The 22,265-nt window shown below is 40.1% G+C and overlaps 1 protein-coding gene across 3 annotated transcripts in view; it reads left to right on the top strand.

Moving 5' to 3' along the window:
- The first annotated feature begins 483 nt into the window (after positions 1-483).
- The window catches only part of Klhl20 (kelch like family member 20), a 44,327-nt gene continuing 22,545 nt past the window's right edge, over positions 484-22,265 (top strand). For all 3 annotated transcript variants that reach the window (XR_004389315.1, XM_032914966.1, XM_032914967.1), the window contains exons 1-2: positions 484-602; positions 1,510-1,573. Coding sequence is in view for 2 of the 3 variants with exons in the window: in XM_032914966.1 (XP_032770857.1) it covers positions 1,551-1,573 (23 nt within the window). In the remaining variant the exon portion in view is untranslated. The remainder of the gene's footprint in view (positions 603-1,509; positions 1,574-22,265) is intronic.

The raw sequence follows: 22,265 nt of genomic DNA, 5'->3' as shown, positions 1-22,265 counted from the left end.
AAAAAGGTGCTCTGCAGGTCCCTTTGCCCTTTTGCAGGTTACATAGTGCTTTGGTATCAACTGGAATGGTACTATCTGAAATATAATGCTTTGGTACCACCACTTGGAAAAATGGTAATAAATCCTTCTTCAATAGGAGAGACGTTAGAACTGAAAAACTAATACACAACGTTATATATTAAGTATTTGATAATGGAATATCCATTGCTGTTACTAGTACACATATTACTTCTATATCACAGGTACATATGCAGAAAAAAACTGGCCCAAAAGACAAAGTTTATCATAGAACTAGAATTTGCTTGCTTTCTAAATATATTGTAAAAATCAGTTAGACTAATAGTACTACTAGTCCTGGGAAACGCTCAGCGAAAGGAGCAGCTACTTCCGGAGCCACACCGGAACCACTTGCTGGAACGTGTGCAGTTCCATGGGAAGGATTTAGTGATAGGACCACTTCCTGTTTCTGGATGGGGGCGGGTATAGGGAAAGGAAATAGCTGCGGGAGCCGCATCCTGCCTGCGCTATCGGCTCCTGAGGTGGAGGCAGAGAGGGTGGAGAAGGCAGAGAAGGGTGCCGCAGAGAAAAAAGTGTCAAAGCCAGTAAGTGAGAGCCTTAGAGCAGGGGATGGAGAACAGAGTCCCAGGTCTCGCTTTGCAGATCTATGATCTCAACTTGCCGAACTGCCCAGTGGGGTCAGTGCTTTCTAGATTGCCTGTCAGTGAGCGCCTCAAAGGGACTGTGGGGCTCCTTGGTCGGGCCTTGCAGGGCTCCAGACTGCGCTACTGCCGGTCGGTCAAGGTGTCTTGAAGCCAGGGGAAGCCTGTGCCATGCTTTCTGGGGACGCTAGGGCTCCGCATCCTGGACAGCTTCACTTGGAATTCCAAGGGAGTGAGCACTAAGCCTCCCATTTTACCTTTGGAAGCCAGTAGGATCCTGATGGTGAACAGTATTTCTGCGACTAAGACGAGAGCTTGTGAGAGTTGTAGTCTAGAAGTACTTTCCCCGCCCTTGTTCAAGCTGCCCGGGCTAGTCGGAAGTAGAGTTGTTTTTAAAGGCAAATGCCTCGGCCTGCCTGTCACTTCAGAATAAGTTAACAACCTTCAGATCCAGTGCTAAAACAATGCGTTTCCTATCCGAGTCATTAAATTAGTACTGCTGTGGGTGAGAAGTGATTACTCTGCAAATATACTTGATGGTGAAGTTAAACAAAAAACCAAAAAAAACTCCCAAGTGCATCTTGAACAGACAACACCGACTAGCGATCATGACTACTATGATCCTGACTGCTTTTCCACTTACCCTCACATTCACATATAATCTCTCACCTTAGCATCTTTAGTTAGCGATAGCCGTCTTAAAGGCATTACATTATGATTGTGCATCGATGCGAAAATTATATTAGGATGTGAGATTCTTGATTACAGACGAAATGAGCGAAACGATTTATATAAGTTGCTGGAGAAATCGAACAGTTTTTAGTAAGCTACTACTTTTCTCTTGTTGAAGGTACGGCTTTAGAATACGGTGAAGGATACTTTTCATGGTGCATGGAAGGAAAGCCAATGCGCAGGTAAGCCTTTTAAGAATAAGATACATTAATGTCAGCGGTTGGAATTTAGCGTCTACCGACAGTGCGTCATTTAAAGTTAGTCACAAACCCTGCTTGGAATTTATCATTCTCGTTTCAAGTAAATCAAAACTAGTAATGTCAGAAATTAGCAACTTTGGTTGGTTGGTGTTGTTTTGTATCGTTTTTGTTTTGGGGGGATTGTTTGCTTGTTTGTTTTGAAACAAGAACTTATTGTGTGGTCTCAGCTGTTTTGGAGCATGCTCTGTAAACCAAGTTGTCCTCGAACTCACAGAGATCCACCTGCCTCTATCTTTCAAATGCTGAGTTAAAGGTGTACACCACCATATTCCACAGCTTGATAATGGAATGTAGGAGTTAGATTTCTAAAGAGTTTGGGTTTTCTGGTTCTTAATATTTAAATCTAACTTTTTGCGTAGTAATTTTTGTTACACTTAACCGTCAAGTGTACTATAATACTTTGTGAGCTTACTATAAATTTAGTACCTTGTGCAATATAGAAGATTCTGTTGCCAAGTAAAAGTAAATATTGTAAGACGCTGTGCTGCATTCCTAGTTATGGTTTGATTATTTTTACTGGTGTTCAATAATATGTTTACTAAAATAGCTGCATTACAGTGAAGATTAAGGACTAAAATAGATGTAGAAAAATAGAAGTGTGAAAAAGTATGTAGGCTCTCTAGCCTCTAGAATTTACTAACGCCTTTTCTCAATCTGTCTGAGAAATTGTACTAGAATCTTTATTGAAACAAGTCAATTCTATTCAGTCAGTGTTTAAACTTGTATTATGGTTATCAAACTCTGTTTTGTCGTATGTTACTTAACATGGGAGATAAAGAACACAGAGACCCTATAGAAAGAGGCATGCAGTCCACCATAAGGACAGGACTGAGAACTGGGAGTGGAGCTGCTATGACCAGCAAACCTGCACATCCCCAGCACCTTAAGGCAGAGGCAGCAGGATCCCAAGATCAAGGTCACAAGTGAGAATCTGAGGATCCTTTTCCAGATTTGTTATTGATACGTCAACCGGCTTTGAACTCTTCCGCTCTCTCTTGTCCTGTTAACTTTGCCAGTGTATGTGTCCATGATACAGCATTAGTACGTGTTCAATGATGCTTTAAGATGGCCACGTGAGAAGACGTCATAGAGGTGACGCATTCTGTCATCTTACTTCTGTCTTACCCCATAGTAGAAAGTATTAGATTGTAACATACTACAAGAAACTAACCACACATTTATTAAGTGCTTCACCACTTCATTCTCTAAAATGATTATAAAAGCTACAGATTTTGTCTCATCCTTGGTTGCCATAAATGCCATGTCTTATGTAATTGCTAAAATAAGAACTTAATTTTTTTAAATTAAATTTTATTTTTAATTTTATAATAGAGTGATCATGTTCTTTCCTTCCACCCAACTCCTCCCAGCTCCTCCCTACTTCTCACTCATTCGAGTTCCTGTTCTTTCTTCCTCTTAAACACATCCCCCACACACCCACACGACAACAAAAACATGGAGTATGTTTTGTATTGGCTAGCCACTCTTGGGCCTGGGGCCTGCCCTAGACTGTGGTTGATATACTCAGTGAAACCCGAATTCTCCTCTCTCAGCAACTCTCGGTTGCAAATAAGTTCTTGGTTGGAGTGAGACTTTGTGCCTAGTTCCCCTTCTCCGTACTGGGATTTTATAAAGGAAAGTCGGATTGTGGCAGTGTTTTTATTTATTGGTAATTTCTATATAAAATATGCACTCAACCACTCAATCCAAGGAGCTTTTTTTCTTTATTTTTATTACATAATGGTGTCAGCTTTTTAAAATGATATTGATAATTCTAATGCCATCAGTTGTTGAGTTATAGTTTCTTATTATCATACTTGGCCAGAGGTCAGCCTACCCACTATTCTTTGGTCCTCCTTTGTCTTAATGCTGCCTACACTAAGCTATGGTCACATTTCCCTATCCATTCCTTCTGCTGCTAAAACCCAGGAAGTAAACTCTCCAAGGCAATGCTGGATCTATCCTCAGCTGCTGCTGAAGAAACTTTGAGTGAAAGTATGTCTTTATTGTGGCTTTTTGGATGCATGCTCATTCTCTCTCACAGATGTAAGTTCACCCATAGCACCTAATGCATAGCACCATAACAGCGTAGCACCTGATGACTACTGAATAATTGTCTGAATGAGCAGCTCCTCCAGATTTTTCCCTTGGTCAGGGGTGCAGGCTCTAAGACAAGAAAAGATTGAAAGCTTTCATTAAAGGCATTCCTTTGTAGTTTTAATGTTTTTCTTTTTAAAGAGAGAATTGATTGTTTTTTCTTTTTTGAAATGATTTTATTTTAGTATTATTATTACTACGTGCATCAGTGTTTTGTCTGCATTTGTGTCTGGGTGAGGGTGTTATATGTGTTGGAACTAGAGTTTCAGACAGTTGTGAGCTGCCATGTGGGTCCTTCAGAAGAGCAGCCAGTGTTCTTAGCTATTGAGCCATCTCTCCAACCCTTAACATTATTTTTAATTGTATGTATTTATGCAGTAAGGTGTGATAATTCAATATATGTGTATAATATGTAATGATCAAATCAAAGTAATTAATCTACTCACTCATCTTTTAATACAAGGGTTTCTTTTTTTAACCCATTATGGAAAATACTAAAAAATTCCTAAAAACGAAACAAAGTCTATCACTTGACTGCTAACCCATTACTGCATTGACATATGTTTTTGTGTGTGTGTGTGTGTGTGTGTGTGTGTATCATCATTGTATCAGAGAGATCCTGTCTTTCCATGTTTATTGCAGCACACAGACATGATATATAATCACCTGAAGTATCCATTGAATACAGGAATTAGAAGAGCACACACACACTCCAATATTTAGCCATTCAAAAAAAAAAAAACTAAGATAAGTTGCAGCAACCTAGATTAAAGTATGTTATCACTATGTTAAGTGAAATAAGTCAGATTTAAAAAGACAAAGCTAGACCCTGCCCCGCACCAGCTGTTCTACTCGGAACAACAAGCCCTGCACCTCACCTGGGCAACACAGCAGAGTTGATGTACTCCACCTAGAGGTAGTAGTGGTGTGCAGTAGAGAATGGACTTGGGTGACTCTGGGGCAGGTGAGCCAGTCCTGAGGGTGTAGTCCAAAGGAGAGCTAGCCCCACCATTCATCTGCCATGAGGTAGACAGAATGGGAGCAGGGATGATGTTCTCTGCCCCCTTGTCCTTTGCCCCCTGCTGCTGTAGGGAGAGCTAGACCTCAGGTCATGAGAACAGGAGAGCTCATCCTGCCCCTCACTGGCTGCAGCACTTGGGGGAGCATCAGCTAGGCAAGGGTGAGCCAGTCCTGAAGGTGTGAGAGCAGGAGAGCTGTCTCTGCCTCTTGCTGCTGCAGCACCTCAGGAGAGTGGACTCCTCACCTTGACTAGGTAACACAGAGCTGGGCCTGGTGGGGGGACTCAGGGGAGCCAGCCCTGAGAGCATGAGAGCAGGAGAGCTGACCTGCCCCTTGCCACCTGAAGCATTGGATGAACTAGCTGCGGCAGTACTGGGGAGCTTGCCCTGGTGGTATAGGTGTGGGGGAGCTGGTACATTGACCAACTCAGCTATCACCTAGGCCCAGATCCAGGGCTTTGAGTTGGCTCACCCCAAAATTACCTCATCTATGAACTGCTAGAGCGTGTAAAAGGGCTGGTCCTGCAGATCCAAAGCTGCAGGATCTCCCTGACACAGGGCAACAACAGGATATCCTGATGAGGTATTGATGATGTAGCAGAAGCTAGATGCTTCAAACCAGAGCAGTGACTCATTGCAATGAACATTTACAAATAAAGATGTATGGACAAAGGGGTATACTGTGGGACACACCACAGCTTCCATGAAGTTTGGTTTGGGGTGGGGTAGTTTGCAAGTGCAAAGGCAGATACACAGGGACAGGGAGAGGAGTCAAATGATGTGAAAGTTACAAAGAACTAATAAAAAGTTTTAAAAAACAAACAAAACTACATATTCTCAGATATAGAAACGAAATGAAACTGATTTCAGATAAATAGAAAATAGAATATTGACTAGGGAAAGCAAGACGATGGTGTATAAGAAGACTGAATAATAGGTTGCCAAATATAGTTAGATAGGAAAAATAAGATCTAATGTTTTACAGCACAATAGGTTAACTAAAGTTTATACAATTATCAAATATTTTATAAAAACCAGAAAAGAGGTTTTTCAAATTCAAAGCTTTCCAGCACAAAGAAATGATAAATATAAATATTTAAGGTATTATAATGCATAATTCAGTTTTATAAAATCAACTGGTACTTTATTAGCAAAAGTTTTACCTGTGTGTTTTTATGTGTATATGACATAACATTAAAAATAAACAATAGCATATTCAAATTTGACATAGCAGTGCATGCCTGCAATCTCAGCATGTGAGAAATGGAGGTAGAATAATCAGAAAGTCAAGGTCCACCCTGTGCTACAGAACAAGACTAGCCTGGGCTATACAAGATCTTGTCTCAAAACAACAAAAGCAATGAAACATAAGTCTCCCAGGACAGATCCCAGGCCCCAGTGGTTTTCCCAAGGCATATGTAGTTTCTGCATTATTTGTAAGGCCTTGCAATTGATGTACAAGCATATGTACAGTATATTCTCTTAAAAATATATATAATATTATGTAAAATAATAGTTACATATAATACAATAATATATATATATGTATATATATATATATATATATATATATATATATATAAAATTACACACATTAGGGCTGAGATATTGGCTCAGTTGGTAGAATTCTTACCTATCAGGTTTGATAGGTAAGCCCTGTTTAATCCAACACACTGAATAAGCCAGTTCAGGTGGCACGTGATTATAAAGTGACTGAACTATATAGGAAATTTGAAGCCTGTGCTATATGAGATGCTGCCTCAAAAAAACAACAAACAACAACAACAAATATCTGAGCTTCCTCCTCCTTTAGCTGCAGAGCAAAATGGTGGGAATCAAGACTGTAATCATGAAATGGTTTGGCCTTTATTATCCCCTTAGGAGTACAGGGTATATGGAGCAGACTCTGAGAGCTTGATATGTAGCACTGACTAGAGATGACGCTGGATTCTAAATGGTTCTGAAAGGAAGAATTTGGTTTTAAAAAAGGTCAACATATCATGCACACTATTATAATTCTTTGCCACTTTACAAATTAACCTGTGAGCCACTATGATAACACACATCCTATAATCCTTAAAATCAGAAGCTGAGGCAAGAACATTCTGAGTTTGAGGCTAACCTGGGCTATACAGCAAGACCTTGTTTCTATTTCTTTTTAGGTGAGCAGTACATATAAACCTCTCTATTTTTATGTAGTTCACATACATTCATGCACACCATTTAAATAAATTCTATAGTGAACATCCATGTGAGTAATCTCTGCTCAAATCTATGAGCATAGCATGTACTTCTTCCACTTTTACATGGGTTCCCAGGATCAAACTCAAGTTTCTGGACCTATACAAAAGAACTCTTTCCAGTGAACCAGGCTGGCTGGCACATGCTGAACCATCTGCCTGCCCCAAGAACTCTAAAGAGGGGATTGGGGACAGGCAGGATGGTCAGTGGGTAAAAGTGCTCACTCTGTACATCCTGACATCTGAATTTAATCCTCAGAACCCACAAAAAGCTAGATGCTATGACACACATCTTTAACTCCAGATTCCTACTGAGATGGTAAGCAGATGGGAGAGTCCTGATAGCTTCTCGTATGCAGCAAAGCAGAGACTAGAGACCCTTCCTTGAGGTGGAAAGCAAGAACAAACCCCAAAAGTTATCTTCTGACTTCTGCAGATGCACTATGGCACCACAAGTACAGTTTTACATTTTAAAAAGAGGGCGCTAGAACTGGAGACATAGCTCCACTCCACGGTGCAGCATGTGCCTTGCATATGTGAGGCCCTTGGTTCAGTCCAGCTTTGCAGACAAAGGGGTGGGGGTGCAAATGGTGGGATGGAGGTGAGCAGGGGTAATTAAGGACACTAATGAGGGAGGAATGCAGAAGGAAAGGCTTGTAGGGAGGAGATAGTAAGAATTAGGGTCTGAGTTACATGCATGGTAAGTACATCTTAAACTTAAGTGTGTGATATATGAAGAAAGAAAGACAAACAAAAACTTTGGAAACTGAGACTTCATTTTGTTACTTGAGGAGCCAGCTCTAGCCTACAGATCAGAATTGTTTGGGCTGATTTTTAGGCATGTGGTAGTTAGGCAGGAAAAAGGAGAAAATAGTAGTAAATGCACATGAAAGAGTTCTGGTAGTTTATCTGAAAGATTCACTGGGGGAGATCTATGCTGAGGAGAACCATCAGCTCCAAAGGTTTCAGCTTAGAAAGTTGAGTGCCGCCCTGTTAGGAAGGAATACAGAGATAGATGAGCGGTTTCATAAGCCTCCAGCAGGGTCCTGTACACTTTAGGAGTTTGTGTCAAAGAAGGAGCCAAGTAGAGCTAGCTGGCTTGTGAGTGGAGAGAAAAGAGATTTATGCTGGGACATAATCAATCACAAGTCAGCCAGCATGCAGGAGGTTCTTCAAGCTGTGGGTACACGTGAGGAATGGAAAGGAGTATCGGCAAGGGCGGAGCCCTGGGTGCCATGGGGTTAAGTGGGACTTAAAGGGAAACACGGAAACACTCTAAAACAGAAAGGTCTTTAGCTGCAATTTCATGTGTATTCTAGCACGTCTGCTTAAAAGGGGGCTTATGGACAGGAAACCGGGAAAGGGAATAACATTTGAAATGTAAATAAAGAATTATATCCAATTTTAAAAAAAAGATAAAATAAAATAGATCCTTGAGACCCACCCCAAAAAAAAGTTTCTGGTGGCTAAGGTGTATAGATCAGAGCGCTAAAAGTAAAATTTGCTATACTAGAAAAAACAAGCAGTAGCAGACAGATGTACTTTATTAGACTGGTCCCGGGGTGGCATGCACGGACTGCACAGTATCGTGCTCACAGACACCTCTTCTTCCCTTTCTGGAGCACAGGAAAGGTGGATATTGTGCTTCGTTTCTTAGTCTTATTTCATTTGCAGATTGCTGTTTCCCAGGTTTCTTCTAATGAGGGTTAGGACAAAGGGTTGAGGGGCCCTAGAGCTGACTTACAGGGAGGGCCGTTTACTTGCCCGGCTCCTGTCATCCAGTAAGTAGTGATAAGATGTCTTGGGATTAAAACATTCATAACCTAGTTCTAATTTAAAAGACAGGCCGGGGCTGGAGAGGTGGCTTAGCAGTTCATTCTGCTCTGTGTGTAGAGGACTGTAGAGAGCCCAGGTGTGGGTCCCGGCACCCAGGTCAAGCAGCTCACACCCACCTGTAACTCCAGCACCAAGAGAATCGGATGGCGTGGCCTCTGCAGGCACCTGCATGCATGCACATACACAACACACACCAGTAGGCCTAATAAACATAATAAAAACAAATCTTTTTAAAACAGGAAGCCAGGCTTCCTGAAATTAGATATGAAACCTAGTGTTTAGTAGGTGTCCTGTTATGCAGAACCAGCACTGTGAGATATTATTTATGCTGCAAGAATTTGTTTATTCAAATCTCTGTTCAGATGTGTTTTTAAGTGTATTTAAAAACTGTGAGTGTTAGCTCAAACAAATCTTAAAATACAGGTTGTTTCCAAGTTTAAAAAATAAAAATGGGGTTGGAGATTTGGCTCAGTGGTAGAGCACTTGCCTAGCAAGCGCAAGGCCCTGGGTTCGGTCCCCAGCTCCGAAAAAAAGGAAAAAAAAATTGTTAAAAATAAAAATGAAGTCTTGGGGATTGAACTCAGGACTTTACACTGCTAAGCAATGGCATAAAGAAGAGGTATACACGTCTAAGAAAACATTTCACTCCATAGATCTTTGATTATAAGTGCTTTAGAATGAAAAGATATTTTTTCTAACATTTTTATTGTAATTATTTTTAAAATTAGCCATTTACAGAAAATGATTACTTAATTGATATTGTTGTTAGTGTAGTTATGTTTTTCCCAACTCTAGATTAATCCAGGAATTTGTATTCTCTGATCTAGGGTAGTGGCTATTGTCAAATAAAACCAGCCACAGAGAGCCCATGCTACTCTGTTGATGATATATAATGTCAGTTAGCTGACAGTGTTATCCAACAATAGTTCTGTAAATCCTTTGTCATTGCTTCATCATTCTACACAGCAAATATTTCACTCCTTATCCATTCCTCCCATGATCTGTTACCTCGCCTCCTGACTGCCCACAAGTGACACACACATTAATCTCCAAAGAAAATTCTTCCCTCTGCCTAAGACCCACTTCTGTGTTTTAACTCTACACCTTATTACTCTCCAGTGAGCCACCTTACCTCTCAGATGTTTAGAACATTTATCCCACCACAGAGAAGCCATGGGCATAGATGAGCAAGGTATAAACACGATCTGTTTCCAGGTCTCTTCTAATTTCTCATCATAGGTACCTAAGAAAACATTAAAATATACAGGGAAAAAGTGCTTTCTTCCATAAAACTCTTTGGAGAAAATGAAACTAAGGAAGGATATTAGATTTTTAAATACATTTACAGAAATAAATAGCAGAGACAGGAGAAACAGATCTACTATGTAAAACTAAAATCGGGGGTTGGGGATTTAGCTCAGTGGTAGAGCGCTTGCCTAGCAAATGCAAGGCCCTGGGTTCGGTCCCCAGCTCCGAAAAAAAGAAAAAGAAAAAGAAAATCAACTTCTAGAGCTAAATACTTGTAGAGTTAAGTACAACTTTCCAGAATATTTAAACATAATAGCTCAGCCGACCAGTGAGCCCTGTTCTTATGCCCTCCTATTCTAGAAGAACGAGATAATACAGTCATGTAGCTATATGTTTGCTTCAGACAGATTTCAATGCCATCAGTCTTTATGAAGTAAGCACAGTTGTCCCATTCACATATGATGGACATAGAGATGAGACATCCACTAGCTACTTTTATGTCAACTTGATAGAAGCTACAGTCATCTGAGAGAAAGGAACCTCAGTTAACAAATTGCCTTCATAAAGTCAGGCTGTAGACAAGCCTGTAGGGCATTTTCTTAATTAGTGATTGATGGGGCTGGGGGAGATATCAGCCCATTGCGGGTAATGCCATCCCTGGGCTGGTGGTCCTAGAGTCTCTAAGAAAGCAGGCTGAGGAAGCCATGGGGAGCAAACCAATAGGCAGCACCCCTCCATGGCCTGTGCATCAGCTCCTGCCTCCAGGTTCTTGTTCTATTTGAGTCCTGTCCTGGCTTCCTTCAATGATGGAGTACAATGTGGAAGTGTGAGCCAGTTAACCCTTTCCTTCCCAAGTCACTTAGGTTATGGGGTTTCATCACAGCCACAGAAACTTTCACCAAGAAAGGACAGGTTAAGTAATTTTTCAAGCCTAGTAAGTGAAGAGCCTAGTTTTGACTAGTGTTTGCCTAATTACAAACCCGGCGTTCTTGGGTGAGAACTAGATGAGAATGTTTGGAGGGTATGCTTTATTTTGACAAGAAAGGTTCATTTATTAGCAGCTCTTTAATGGACCCTTGATCAAAGAGATGGGGTGTAGCACATGCAGATAAGAACAGGGGCACTTGCTTTCTACAAGCTTTTATCTAGTTGCAGGAGAGGGCCAATATATTATGTAGTTATGAAGAAACATTAAACAAGGTGAATGGTTCTGAGTAATATGAATTTTTCCATATGTGATGGTCTGAGAAGCTGGTGATCAAGCAAATGTATAAAAGGAGTGAGGGAATGAGCTCTACATATACTTGGGGAAAGAACTTTCAGGAAGAATGAATAATGGTCTAAAGCAAAAGAAGCCTTGACTTGTCCCCAAACCAGCAAGAAATTCTGTGGCTGGAGAACAAGGAGAAATTAGGAGATAGGTTCCAAGAATTAGTGGAGAAAGGTTCCAGAAAGCTTGCTGAGCTTCATTTCCCCTCTGTTGAACATTTCTAAAAGGATTTTGAGTGCAGGAGTGGCTCTAAAGATGTGATTTACTTTCCCAAAGGAACCTTTGATTGTTGTTTGGTAAAGGGAACATAATCCACAAAAGGAGAATCAAGGCCAACACTCATGAGGATGTTGTAATAATCTAGTTGAGAAGACAATGGGGAGAGCCAACCATATGGTGAAAGCCAGGCCAGGAAGAGTGAGGGAAACTGTGGGGTCCCATTTGAAGGTATGTTAGTGGGGTTTGCTGATGGTTGGGTTTGAGGGTGTGACAGGAAGAGACTAGGAATTTTGGATGGAGCAACTGGAAGAATGAAAATTTTCTCTGTTAATCTGGGGAAGTTTAAAGGGGGGAATCAATTGATTTTAGTAATAGTGGGATATTACCTAGGTAGGAAATAGGAGCCCTTTAGACATTTGTTTGTGGGTGATAAGAAAGAACTATTATGTTAGATTAATTCCCCAAAAAACGTTTATCTAAAGTAGAGATTTAAGGAATAGGACTTTGGAGAATGACTTCATTCAGGAGTTTCTTTCACTCAGGTATGGTGGTGCATGTCTTTGATTTCAGTAGTAGAAGGCTAAAGCAAGAGGATTATAAGGTGGAGGTCAGCCTGGGCTACACAGCAAAACATGTTTCAAAAAATAAAACAAAGAATTACTTTCTAAATTTGAAAAGCATTTAAACTGTAGAAAAAAGTACTGTTATGCAGTACTCAGAACACAAAGTGTATGTGTGGATATATGACACCATGATAGACTGTGCCAGGTGTTATGTATTTTGTTGATTGGGCCTTGCTATGTACTTCAGGCAGCAATTACAGGTGTGCACCACCACACCTTAATGCTATACTTTTAATAGAACAAAGTAGTTATGCAAAAATTAGCTTATCCACATTATGCCTAGATGAAATAAAATATATTTACTTGTTCAACAAAACTATCTTATTTAATTAATTTAATCCTAATTTTACATAATTAAAATTGGGACAGTAACACTTTGGTTTTAACATTTAATATCAGTGGTATGGGAAATTCCAGTTAGTCTTCCTTCTTTAACGTTGATTTGGTTTTTCTTTTAGAAGCTTGCTTTGTACCAATGTTAACTATGTCACTTATTCTCCCCATCACCTCCTACACACAAGACCGTTGAGGATACTAGGGATACTCAGTGGTTACGAGCACTGGCTGCTCTTCCTTAGGTCCAGAGTTTGGTTCTCAGTAACCACCTGGCAGCTCAGAACTTCCCATTTCTTCAGTCCCAGGGGATCTGATTCCTTCTGGTCTCTGCAGGAAATAGGCATACACATGGTACACAGACATACATGTAGGCCAAATACCCATATACATTAAATAAATAAATATTTTAGAAGCTTCTTTGATGGTTTATATGGGTGATGAGATTATCCTTTTTTTTTTAAGTGATGCAAAAACTAGGTCTTTATTTTTTTTCATTTATTTTCCTTGGGCTTTTGACTTATACATTCTTTACTAATATTTTTGAGATTATAATATAATAATATTTTTCCTTCCCTTTTCTCCAAACCCTCCCATGTTGCTCTCCCTGCTTTTCTTCAGGTTCGTGGCCTTTTCTCACTAATTGTTATTGTATGCATACATGTATATGTACATGTATATGCATACGTATTCCTAAATATAATCTGTTTACTCTGTATGCTACTTGACATACAGTTTAGGTTGATCGTATTCTTTCTCTTCTCTCAACTCTTCTCTGACCCTCCCTAGTGTTTTATGATAAACAAGATTGACAAACTTTTTTTTCTTCTTTTACATTTCTACCACACTTTCCCCTCCCTTCTCTCCTCCCAGCCCCTCTCCTACCTCCCCTCTGTATCCCCCTCCATTTCACTTCAGGAAAGGGCATGCCTTTCAGGGATATCAACCAACCATGGCATATCAAGTTGGCAGTAAGACTGGGCACCTCTCCTCATGTTGAGGCTGGACAGGGTGACCCAGTAGGAGGAAAAGAGTCCCCAAAGCAGGCAGAAGAGTCAGAGACAGCCCCTATTCCCACTATTAGGATTCTCACAAGAAGACTAAGCTACAGAACTGTAGCATATATGTAGAGAGCCTAGGTCAGTCCCATTGAGGCTTCCTGGTTGTTGGTTTAGTCTCAGTGAGATCTGCGAGTCCTGCATAGTTGGTTCTGTGGGCATGTTCTTGTGGTGTCCTTGACCCTAGACCCTTGACCTTTGTAGCTTCCCTTTTCCACAGGATTCCACAGAGCTAAGGCTCTGGCTGCTGTTTGGCTGTGAGTCTCTGCATCTGTTTCTATCAAGTGCTTTATAAAGCCTCTCTGATGACAATTGGGCTAGGCATCAATCTATAGTTTTTTTTTTTTTTTTTTGGTTCTTTTTTTCAGAGCTGGGGATCGAACCCAGGGCCTTGCGCTTCCTAGACAAGCGCTCTACCACTGAGCTAAATCCCCAACCCATTAATCTATAGTTAAAGCAGAGTATCATTAGGAATTTGATATCCTAGGGAGATTGACAAACCAATCTTAATTAATAAACCAATTTAATAAAAGCAAATAGAAGACCCAAATTAGTATAATTAGAAACACAAAGGAGATACTACAACATGTAAAAATGAAATTTTAAAAAAATCATAAGGACCTATTTTAAAGTCTCTGCTTATTAACCATACATTTTTGATTTTAGGACATGGAGATGGACTATATGATGTTTCAGTCCATCTGATAAAACACATTTTCTAGATTTTAATAAAAGAAGAGTTAATACAAAATATTAATGGCATATACTATATACAGATAGAAAAGAGTTGATATATTATAATGATATAACTGTCAACTGTTTGGGATCATGAGAATCACTTGACTCAGTTCATCCTAGAATATAGCCACGTGGTAGTATATAATGTCTGGCCTTGGAGTATCAGGGTACTATATAATTAAAATTTGATTTGTTTTCAGGAGAACAGATTTGAAATTCTGAATCTACTGTTATGTTGCCATGTTATCCTTTTTATTATTAAATTGTTTATTTGTTTGTTTATATCCCAAATGCTGTCCCCCTCCTGGTCCCCCCTCAAAGAGTCCCTCCCCCATTCCCTTCCTCTCTGAGAGGGCAATCTCCTCCCGAGCCTCCCTTCCCCACCCCACCCCCACCCTGGTGCATCAAGATTCCCCTTTAACCACTCAGCTTTAAGTATCAGTTTTTAAGTTGTCAGGCATATACAATGTTGCTTCTACCGGGGGTTGGAAATTATGAAAGGTTTATATTTATGAACAGCTTGTATTGAATCACCTATGGACTGAGGCCAACCAAAAATATTAAGATCGAGCTGAAAAGTTACTTAATTTTAACAATCATTGCTAGTGGAGAAAGAAAGAAGCGTGTTCTATGCTCTCAGTATCTTGCCTTTGTCATGGACTGTAGCTTATGCTTCCTAGAGTGCCCTGTTTGTCTCCTCTCCTTCCTGGAGACTCTTGTGACCCTCTGCTTTATTTAACTAGAGCTGTAGCAGCACTGTAGCTTTGTGGGAAAGAAACTGATAGCTAGACTATCTTTTTCAGACCAGATAATAGACACTCTCAGTATAGTCACAGATAATTGGTGTCTGTGACTTAAATAGGGCTGACCCAGTGAACAGAATGCTCAAGTTACCTATCCCCCTCTTTAAAATTCAGTATTTGTTTGTGTCTATATGCAGGTATGTGCACATTAATGAGGGCACCCTCAGAAGTCAGAGGTATGAATTTCCTGGAGCTGGAGTTACTGGTAGTTGTGAGCTTCATGGTATGGGTACTGTGAACATTACTCATGTCCTCTGGAAGAGCAATACATGCTCTTAACTGCTGAGCCATCTCTCTGGTTCCCATCCCCCTTTTAAGTAGCACAATACCTTTGGAATACCAAAGAACGGCTAAATGCATATAGTGCCAGAAAAGAAATGCAGTGATCTAATTCACTTAAATTATGGGAAACCCCAATGTAATATCCCTATTATGCAGCAAAACAAATCCTTAAAGTAATTAGTTTCTATCTATCACATCCAAACTGCTAAGGGTGATGTGAAACAAATACTTCAATATTTTGCCTTTGCAAACTATAAGATTTACTGATGTATAATATACAGACATTCCACATTTATTTAATGTATACATTTTGATGGATCTGGACATATGAACACACCCATTGTATTAGCTTCCTCATGGGTATGACAAAATCCCTGCAAACACAACTAAGGGGGTTCTTTGACTCATAGTTGAAGGTAAGTTTATCAGTCACATTGCATTCAGTCAGGCATAGAGTGAAGAACGCTGACTCTCAGCTTGCTTTCTCCTTTTAATTCAGCCCAGGACCCCAGCCGAGGGACTGGCATTGCCTACCTTAGTTACCCTCTTCTAGATAATTGTTCACAGGTGGGGCTGAGTCTCCTCGGTAAGTCGAGATTTTAGCCACCACACCCATGGTTACCATCACCACATTACCTATGTCCCATCACCTCCAAAAGGTACTTTGTTTTAAATGTAGTTCATGGTAGAGCATTTGCCTTATCCCCCAGAAAACAAATAATAAAATAATAGTTTATTAAGCTAAAGTGCTTTTGTGTGGGCCTCGTTTTTATCTGGGTTTATTCCTTCCCTTTCCCCTCTTGCTGGGGTTATGTTTGTTTTGTTGATGGCTGTTAAATGTTTTTGGTTGGAGTTCTGTCTGCTTGGTTTGGGTTGTTTGTTTTGAAATCAGAACTATGTCACTGAGTTGGCCTCAAACTCAGTTTGCTACCTCAGCCTTCCAAGTGCTAGGGAACAGCGCAAACCTACCAACCCTGGTTCTTTGCCCTCTTTCTGGTCATTCATGCATTTCCACCTTAAATAATTCAATTGCTTCTTGATACACGTTTGAATTTTCTTCAGTTCACACAAAAAGCTTTGTGTATTATAGAACTGAGATAGTTTCTGTTTCTCTGTGTGTTCACAATATAATGATTATGAAACCCAAATTTTTAATTCTATTTATTTGCCAGTTATTTAAACTACTGTTTATCTACCAGACTCATACCTCTATTTCTAGGTCATAAGATGTAATTTGCTTCTCATATATTAACTGAAGTAACATTTTTAAAGATAATAAAACCTTAACTATGTTTCAGAAACTAAGAAATGTGGGGGCTGGCAAGATGGCTTAGCTTACCAGCATTTGACACTTAAGCCTGATGAACTAAGTTTATTCCCCAGAATCCACTGTAGAAGGAGAAAACCAGCTTCAGAAAGTTATCCCCTGATCTCCAAACATAAATGTTCAGTTCATGTGCATGTGTGCACACAGATAACACTAATGAAAAAAATTTTTTTAAAAAATCATCTTACATCATCTCCCTCACTTTTAGCTGGAAAGGAAGAGCTTAAGCTCAGTTTGTTAGGCGGAGTCTAAAATCCGTCTGTAGGACTCTTTCTCCAGCTTTCTTGACTCTTCCCATATTTACTAGTGCAGGTCTCCTTGACTGAATCAAAACAATCTGGATGTGGTACAGTTTCCTGGGCTTTTAAAGAGAGTGATGCCAAACTCTGCATAACAAATAACTATTCCTTTATTTTGAATTGCAAATAAGCCTACAAACTTTGCCCTTCTGGTGGCACTCTCTTGAACTGACTTGAGAAGGAAACTAGGCTTTATTCCAAGGTAGCAGGAGACCTGCTCAGAAGGAAAGTCACCAGTAATCAAAGTGGCTTCTTTATCTGTAGAGGAGGGTATTATTCTAGATGAGCCTCTGGTGTGTTTTATTTCAAATGGTGGAAATGTGACCCACTCCACTTAGGTTGTGGATTTGGGGTGGGCTTTTGTTGGTTTTGTTTTTGCTTTTTCAGATCTTAAAGAAAAGTAATTTTTGTAGTCTTGAGCTTGTCTTTTTTTTTTTTTTTAAGGTTTATTTATTTTATTTTCTGGTATGGGTATTTTGCTTGTATATACACTGTGTGTGCAGTGTCCTCAAGGATAGAAGAGCATGTCAGATGTCCTTGAATTACAGCTTGGACCACATACTTAATATACAGGAAATACCCAGCTTATAGACTTCAACAGTAGTTATTTATATACAAGTACCGTTCCCAAGTCCCAGCTGTCACCCCATCCTAACATATTTACTTGACCAGAACCAATAGCAACCAAGTTGTGGAATAACTTTTTAAAAGAGGTTTCCTTTCTCTTCTCTTTTTACCCACATTCTTGAGAAACAGAATAGATATAACTCTTTACTTGTCTGTTGTTTTGTTTTTTAGCTGCTTGTGAGGCACTCTGCATTGTACAATTAAATCTAATCCTCTGTATAACACTCCTGTTATAGAAAATTCCAGACCTCCAAATAGCTGATGTAAAATTAAACTTTCAGAAGATTATGTATAAAGTAAAGAATGCCTACGGACCAATACATTTTCTTCTATAACCATGGTAAAGCCTGGCTGAGTCAAACTGCTCTCATGCATGTGGTGCTTTTAAATAAGGCTTGTTATATTTAGAATTCCTGGACCACAGTAATCTAATGTAATGATAGTCCAGACACTTTCAAGAGTGGCTCCATTCTTAGCACCCACATTTGGGCAGATCACAACCACCTGCAACTCCAGTTCCAGAGGACCTGATGCCCTCTTACAGATTTCATAAGTACCCACACATATGTGGTTCATATGCAGACACTCAGGCACACATATATACATGTAAAATAACAACAAGTAAATCGTTTTTGAAAATTTGAGGTTTTTTTTGAGAGAGAGAGAAGTTGGTATTTTTTGAGACAAGATCTTGAACTTCTGATCTTCTTGCTTCCATGTTCCTAGTGCTAGGATTAGGCCTGCTCATGATGCCCAACTTTTTATGTAATCTGATTACTGGGGGAGGGCTTTGCTAGGAAATCAAACCCAGAACTTTGCATATCCTAGGCAAATTGTCCACCACTAATCTCCATGGTGACATACAGATAGACATGGTTCTGGAGAGGTAGCTGAGAGTTCTACATCTGGGTCAGCAGGCAGCAGGAAGAGACATTGCTACGCCGGGCCTGGCTTGAGCATCTGAGACCTCAAAGCCCATCTCCAGTGGACAAACTCTCCAACAAGGCCACACCTACTCCAACAAGGCCACACCTACTCCAACAAGGCCACACCTACTCCAACAAGGCCACACCTACTCCAACAAGGCCACACCTCCTAATAGTGCCACTCCATATTGGCGTATGGGGACCATTTTATTCAAATCACCACAGCCAACTAGAAATTTAATTTTTAATATGAATTAGTATAACTAACTTATTTAAAAGAAACTTAGGTGGTTCTATTGCGTCCTATTTCTAATTTAAACCTGCAAGTATGTAGCATACTAGAGGGAAGGCTTTTGTGTGCGTTATCGCACTGTCCTTGTGAAGTGGAGACCCATTTTACAGTCAAAGAAGCGAGAAGCCAGGTATGCTGTCTCATGTCCCTAATCCCTGTACTTGGGAGGTTGGAGTAAGAGGATTACCTGGAGTTCGAGGCTAGCTTGGACTATATCATCAGTATATCCAGCCTGAGTTATAGAGTAACTTCCAGACCAATCTTGGATATAGAAACCCAGTTTCAATAACCCAGTTTTAAGACAGAACAGAATGGCTAAAATGATTAACTACAGCTAACACATTTAGATAAATAAATAGGAAATTTATAGCAGAATAGCTTTAGTGCTCAAGTATTAGACTTGATAAGGAGAGAAAAGAAATCTTTACTTAATTCTTCTTTTATTGGATTTTTTTATTTAAATATCAAATGTTATCCCCTTTCCCAGTTTCCTGTCCATAAACCCCCATCCCATACCCGCTTGTGCCTTTATTTTGTGATTAGGGGTGTGTATGTGGTCAGATATGTGCTTATTTTTTTAAGTTCTTTAGAACCATTATAGTTGACTGTATATTTTAGACACATACTTTATTAGATTAAATAAAACCATCTTTGAGACAAGAGTTTGCTGTGTAGCCAAGACTGTCCTTGATCCACTTAAGTCAGCCTCTTAAGAACTAGGATTACAAGCAGTCCCTGCCATGCCTGACTGATAACACTTCTTAAAATGAATGTCATCCCTTGAAAGTTAGAATCAAAGAAACTGAGTATTAAATGTCAGTTTAATTTTGGAAGTTGTTAGCTATCCCTGTCTATTCATGTAGCTAAATTCTGTGTTACAGACTTTATGCCAAAATATTAAAGCAGCACCCAAATGCAAAGGAGAAATAAATACCAGGTACTTTAGGAAAGTCACAAGTATCAAGATTGGAATCAAACTGAGCTTAAGAATTAAAATTTGGGGCCAGGCAAGATGATACATGCCTCTAATCCCAGCACTTGGAGGGAGAGAAGGGCAGATCTTTGTGAGTTAAGAGACCAGCCTGGTCTACATAGTGAGTTCTAGGACAGCCAGGGCTATGTAGAGGAATTTTTGTTTTAAAAAAAGTGTGTGCGTGTGTGTGTGTGTGTGTGTGTGTGTGTGTGTGTGTGTGTGTGTGTGTGTGTGTGTTGAAATTTGGGCCCAGCAGAATTGAATGGCTCAGTGCATAAAGGTTCTTGCCCCCAAGCCTGATGTGAGTTTAATTCCCAGCACCCACATGGTGAGAGAGCCACCTCCCACAGGTTGTTCTCTGACCTCCAAACATGTGTCATGGCATATATGTGCGTCCACACATGCATGCCTACACAAATACACATACACTGAACAAATAAATGTAAAGAATTAAAAAAGAAATAAATATAATTAAAGTTTTAAAATAGTTTTATAGGTCTAATTTGTCTTGTTGGGAGGAGTGTTTGATTTTTTTTTGTACAGAGAATAATTTTAAATTCTTTTTGTGAATTTTAAATTTTATTTATTTTATATTCAAAACTTACTTTTAAAAATTACCTGTTAGAATTTTATGTTTGAGAACAGTTCTCCTATTTATCATTATTATTACTTTTAATTTTTTATAGTCCAGTCATTATCACCCTCCCATTCTGCCCTCCCACAGTTCCTCATCCCACCCCCACCCCCATCTCCAACAGGATTCCCCTCCCCCACCAGACCTCCCCACTCCATGGAGCCTCAAATCTCTTGAGGGTTAGGTACATCTTCTCCCACTGAGGCCAGACCAGGTAGTCCTCTGCTGTATATATGTCAGGGGCCTCAGACCAGCTTGTGTATGCTGCCCGGTTGGTGGCTCAGTGTCTCAGAGATCTCAGGGGTCCAGGTTAGTTGAGACTGCTGATCTTCCTATGAGGTCTCCTTCCTCCTCCTTTTAGCCTTTCCCTAATTCAACCACAGGGATCCCTGACTTCAGTCCAGTGGTTAGGGGTAAGTATCTGTGTCTGTCTCAGCTGCTTGATGGGCCTTTCAGATGACAGCCATGCTAGGCTTCTGTCTGTAAGCACAACATAGCATCAATAGTGTCAGGCCTTGGAGCTTCCCATTGAGATGGATTCCAAGTAGGGCTGGTCACTGGACCTCCTTTCCCTCAGTCTTCTCCATTTTTGTCTCTGCAGTTCTTTTAGACAGGATCAATTCTGAGTCAGAATTTTTGATTGTGGAATGGCAATCCACTTGATGCCCTGTCTTTCTCCTTAAAGTGAACTCTATGAGTCCCCTCTCCCCACTGTTGGGCATTTCATCTAGGATCCCTCCCTTTGAGTCCTGAGGATCTCTTACCTCCCAGGTCTCCAGTACTTTCTAGAGAGTCCTCCCACCTCCTACCCCCTGAGCTTGCATATTTCCATTCATTCTGCTGGCCCTCAGGGTTTCCCTCCTGTCTCTCTCTATCCCATACCCAATCATGTTCTCTTTTTTTTTTTTTTTTTTTTTTTTTCCTGGAACTGGGGACTGAACCCAAGGCCTTGCGCTTGCTAGGCAAGCGCTCTACCACTGAGCCAAATCCCCAACCCCAATCATGTTCTCCTTTTCCTCTCCCCCTTCCCTCTCCCATCGAGGTCCCTCCCATGATTATTTTCTTCTCCCTACCACATAAGATTGCAGCATCCTCACTTGGGCCCTTGGGCTTGTTAACTTTCTTGGTATCTGTGGATTATATCCTAGGTATTCTGTACTTTTTTTTGGCTAATATCCATTAATTAGTGAATAGGAACCACACATGTCCTTTTTAAACACACATACAGAGTTAGTAAACAAATACAGAAGAACAAACTTACTTTAAAACATGAAAAACAGGCTGGTGGTGGTGCACACCTTTAATCTCAGTACTTGGGAGACAGAGGCAGGTAGATCTCTGCGTTCAAGGCCAGACTGATCTACAGAGTGAGTTCTAGGACAGCCAGGGCTACACAGAGAAACTTTGTCTTGGGAAAATAAAGCATAGAAATGGTAAAAGATAGTCCCAATGGCAGCTATTCAACTTCAGCACAGCAGTGTCATTCACCCTCATGTAGCTGGTATCAAAGTTGTTAAGGCACCCTAATTACTCAGATCTATAGCTTCATTCTTCCACTTAGGACCAAAGAAGAAACAAGTGTTCCCAGCCAACATCTCAGAAATTAGCGCTTGAGATGATATTGAGTTTTTATTGCTAGTGGTCCTCAGATTGTTTCCCACATGAACCTCTGTCATTCACTACCACTTTTGCTATAAAAGTAAATCTAAACTTTCTTCAAAAATAACACAATATTTGGAAATAAGCTCTGATATTTAAAGTCATGGGTTC

This window comes from Rattus rattus, chromosome 10 (assembly GCF_011064425.1).
Source record: "Rattus rattus isolate New Zealand chromosome 10, Rrattus_CSIRO_v1, whole genome shotgun sequence".
Taxonomy (NCBI): domain Eukaryota; kingdom Metazoa; phylum Chordata; class Mammalia; order Rodentia; family Muridae; genus Rattus; species Rattus rattus.
The sequence above is the reverse complement of the archived record's forward strand: the minus strand, read 5'-3'. Positions and strand labels throughout refer to the sequence as shown.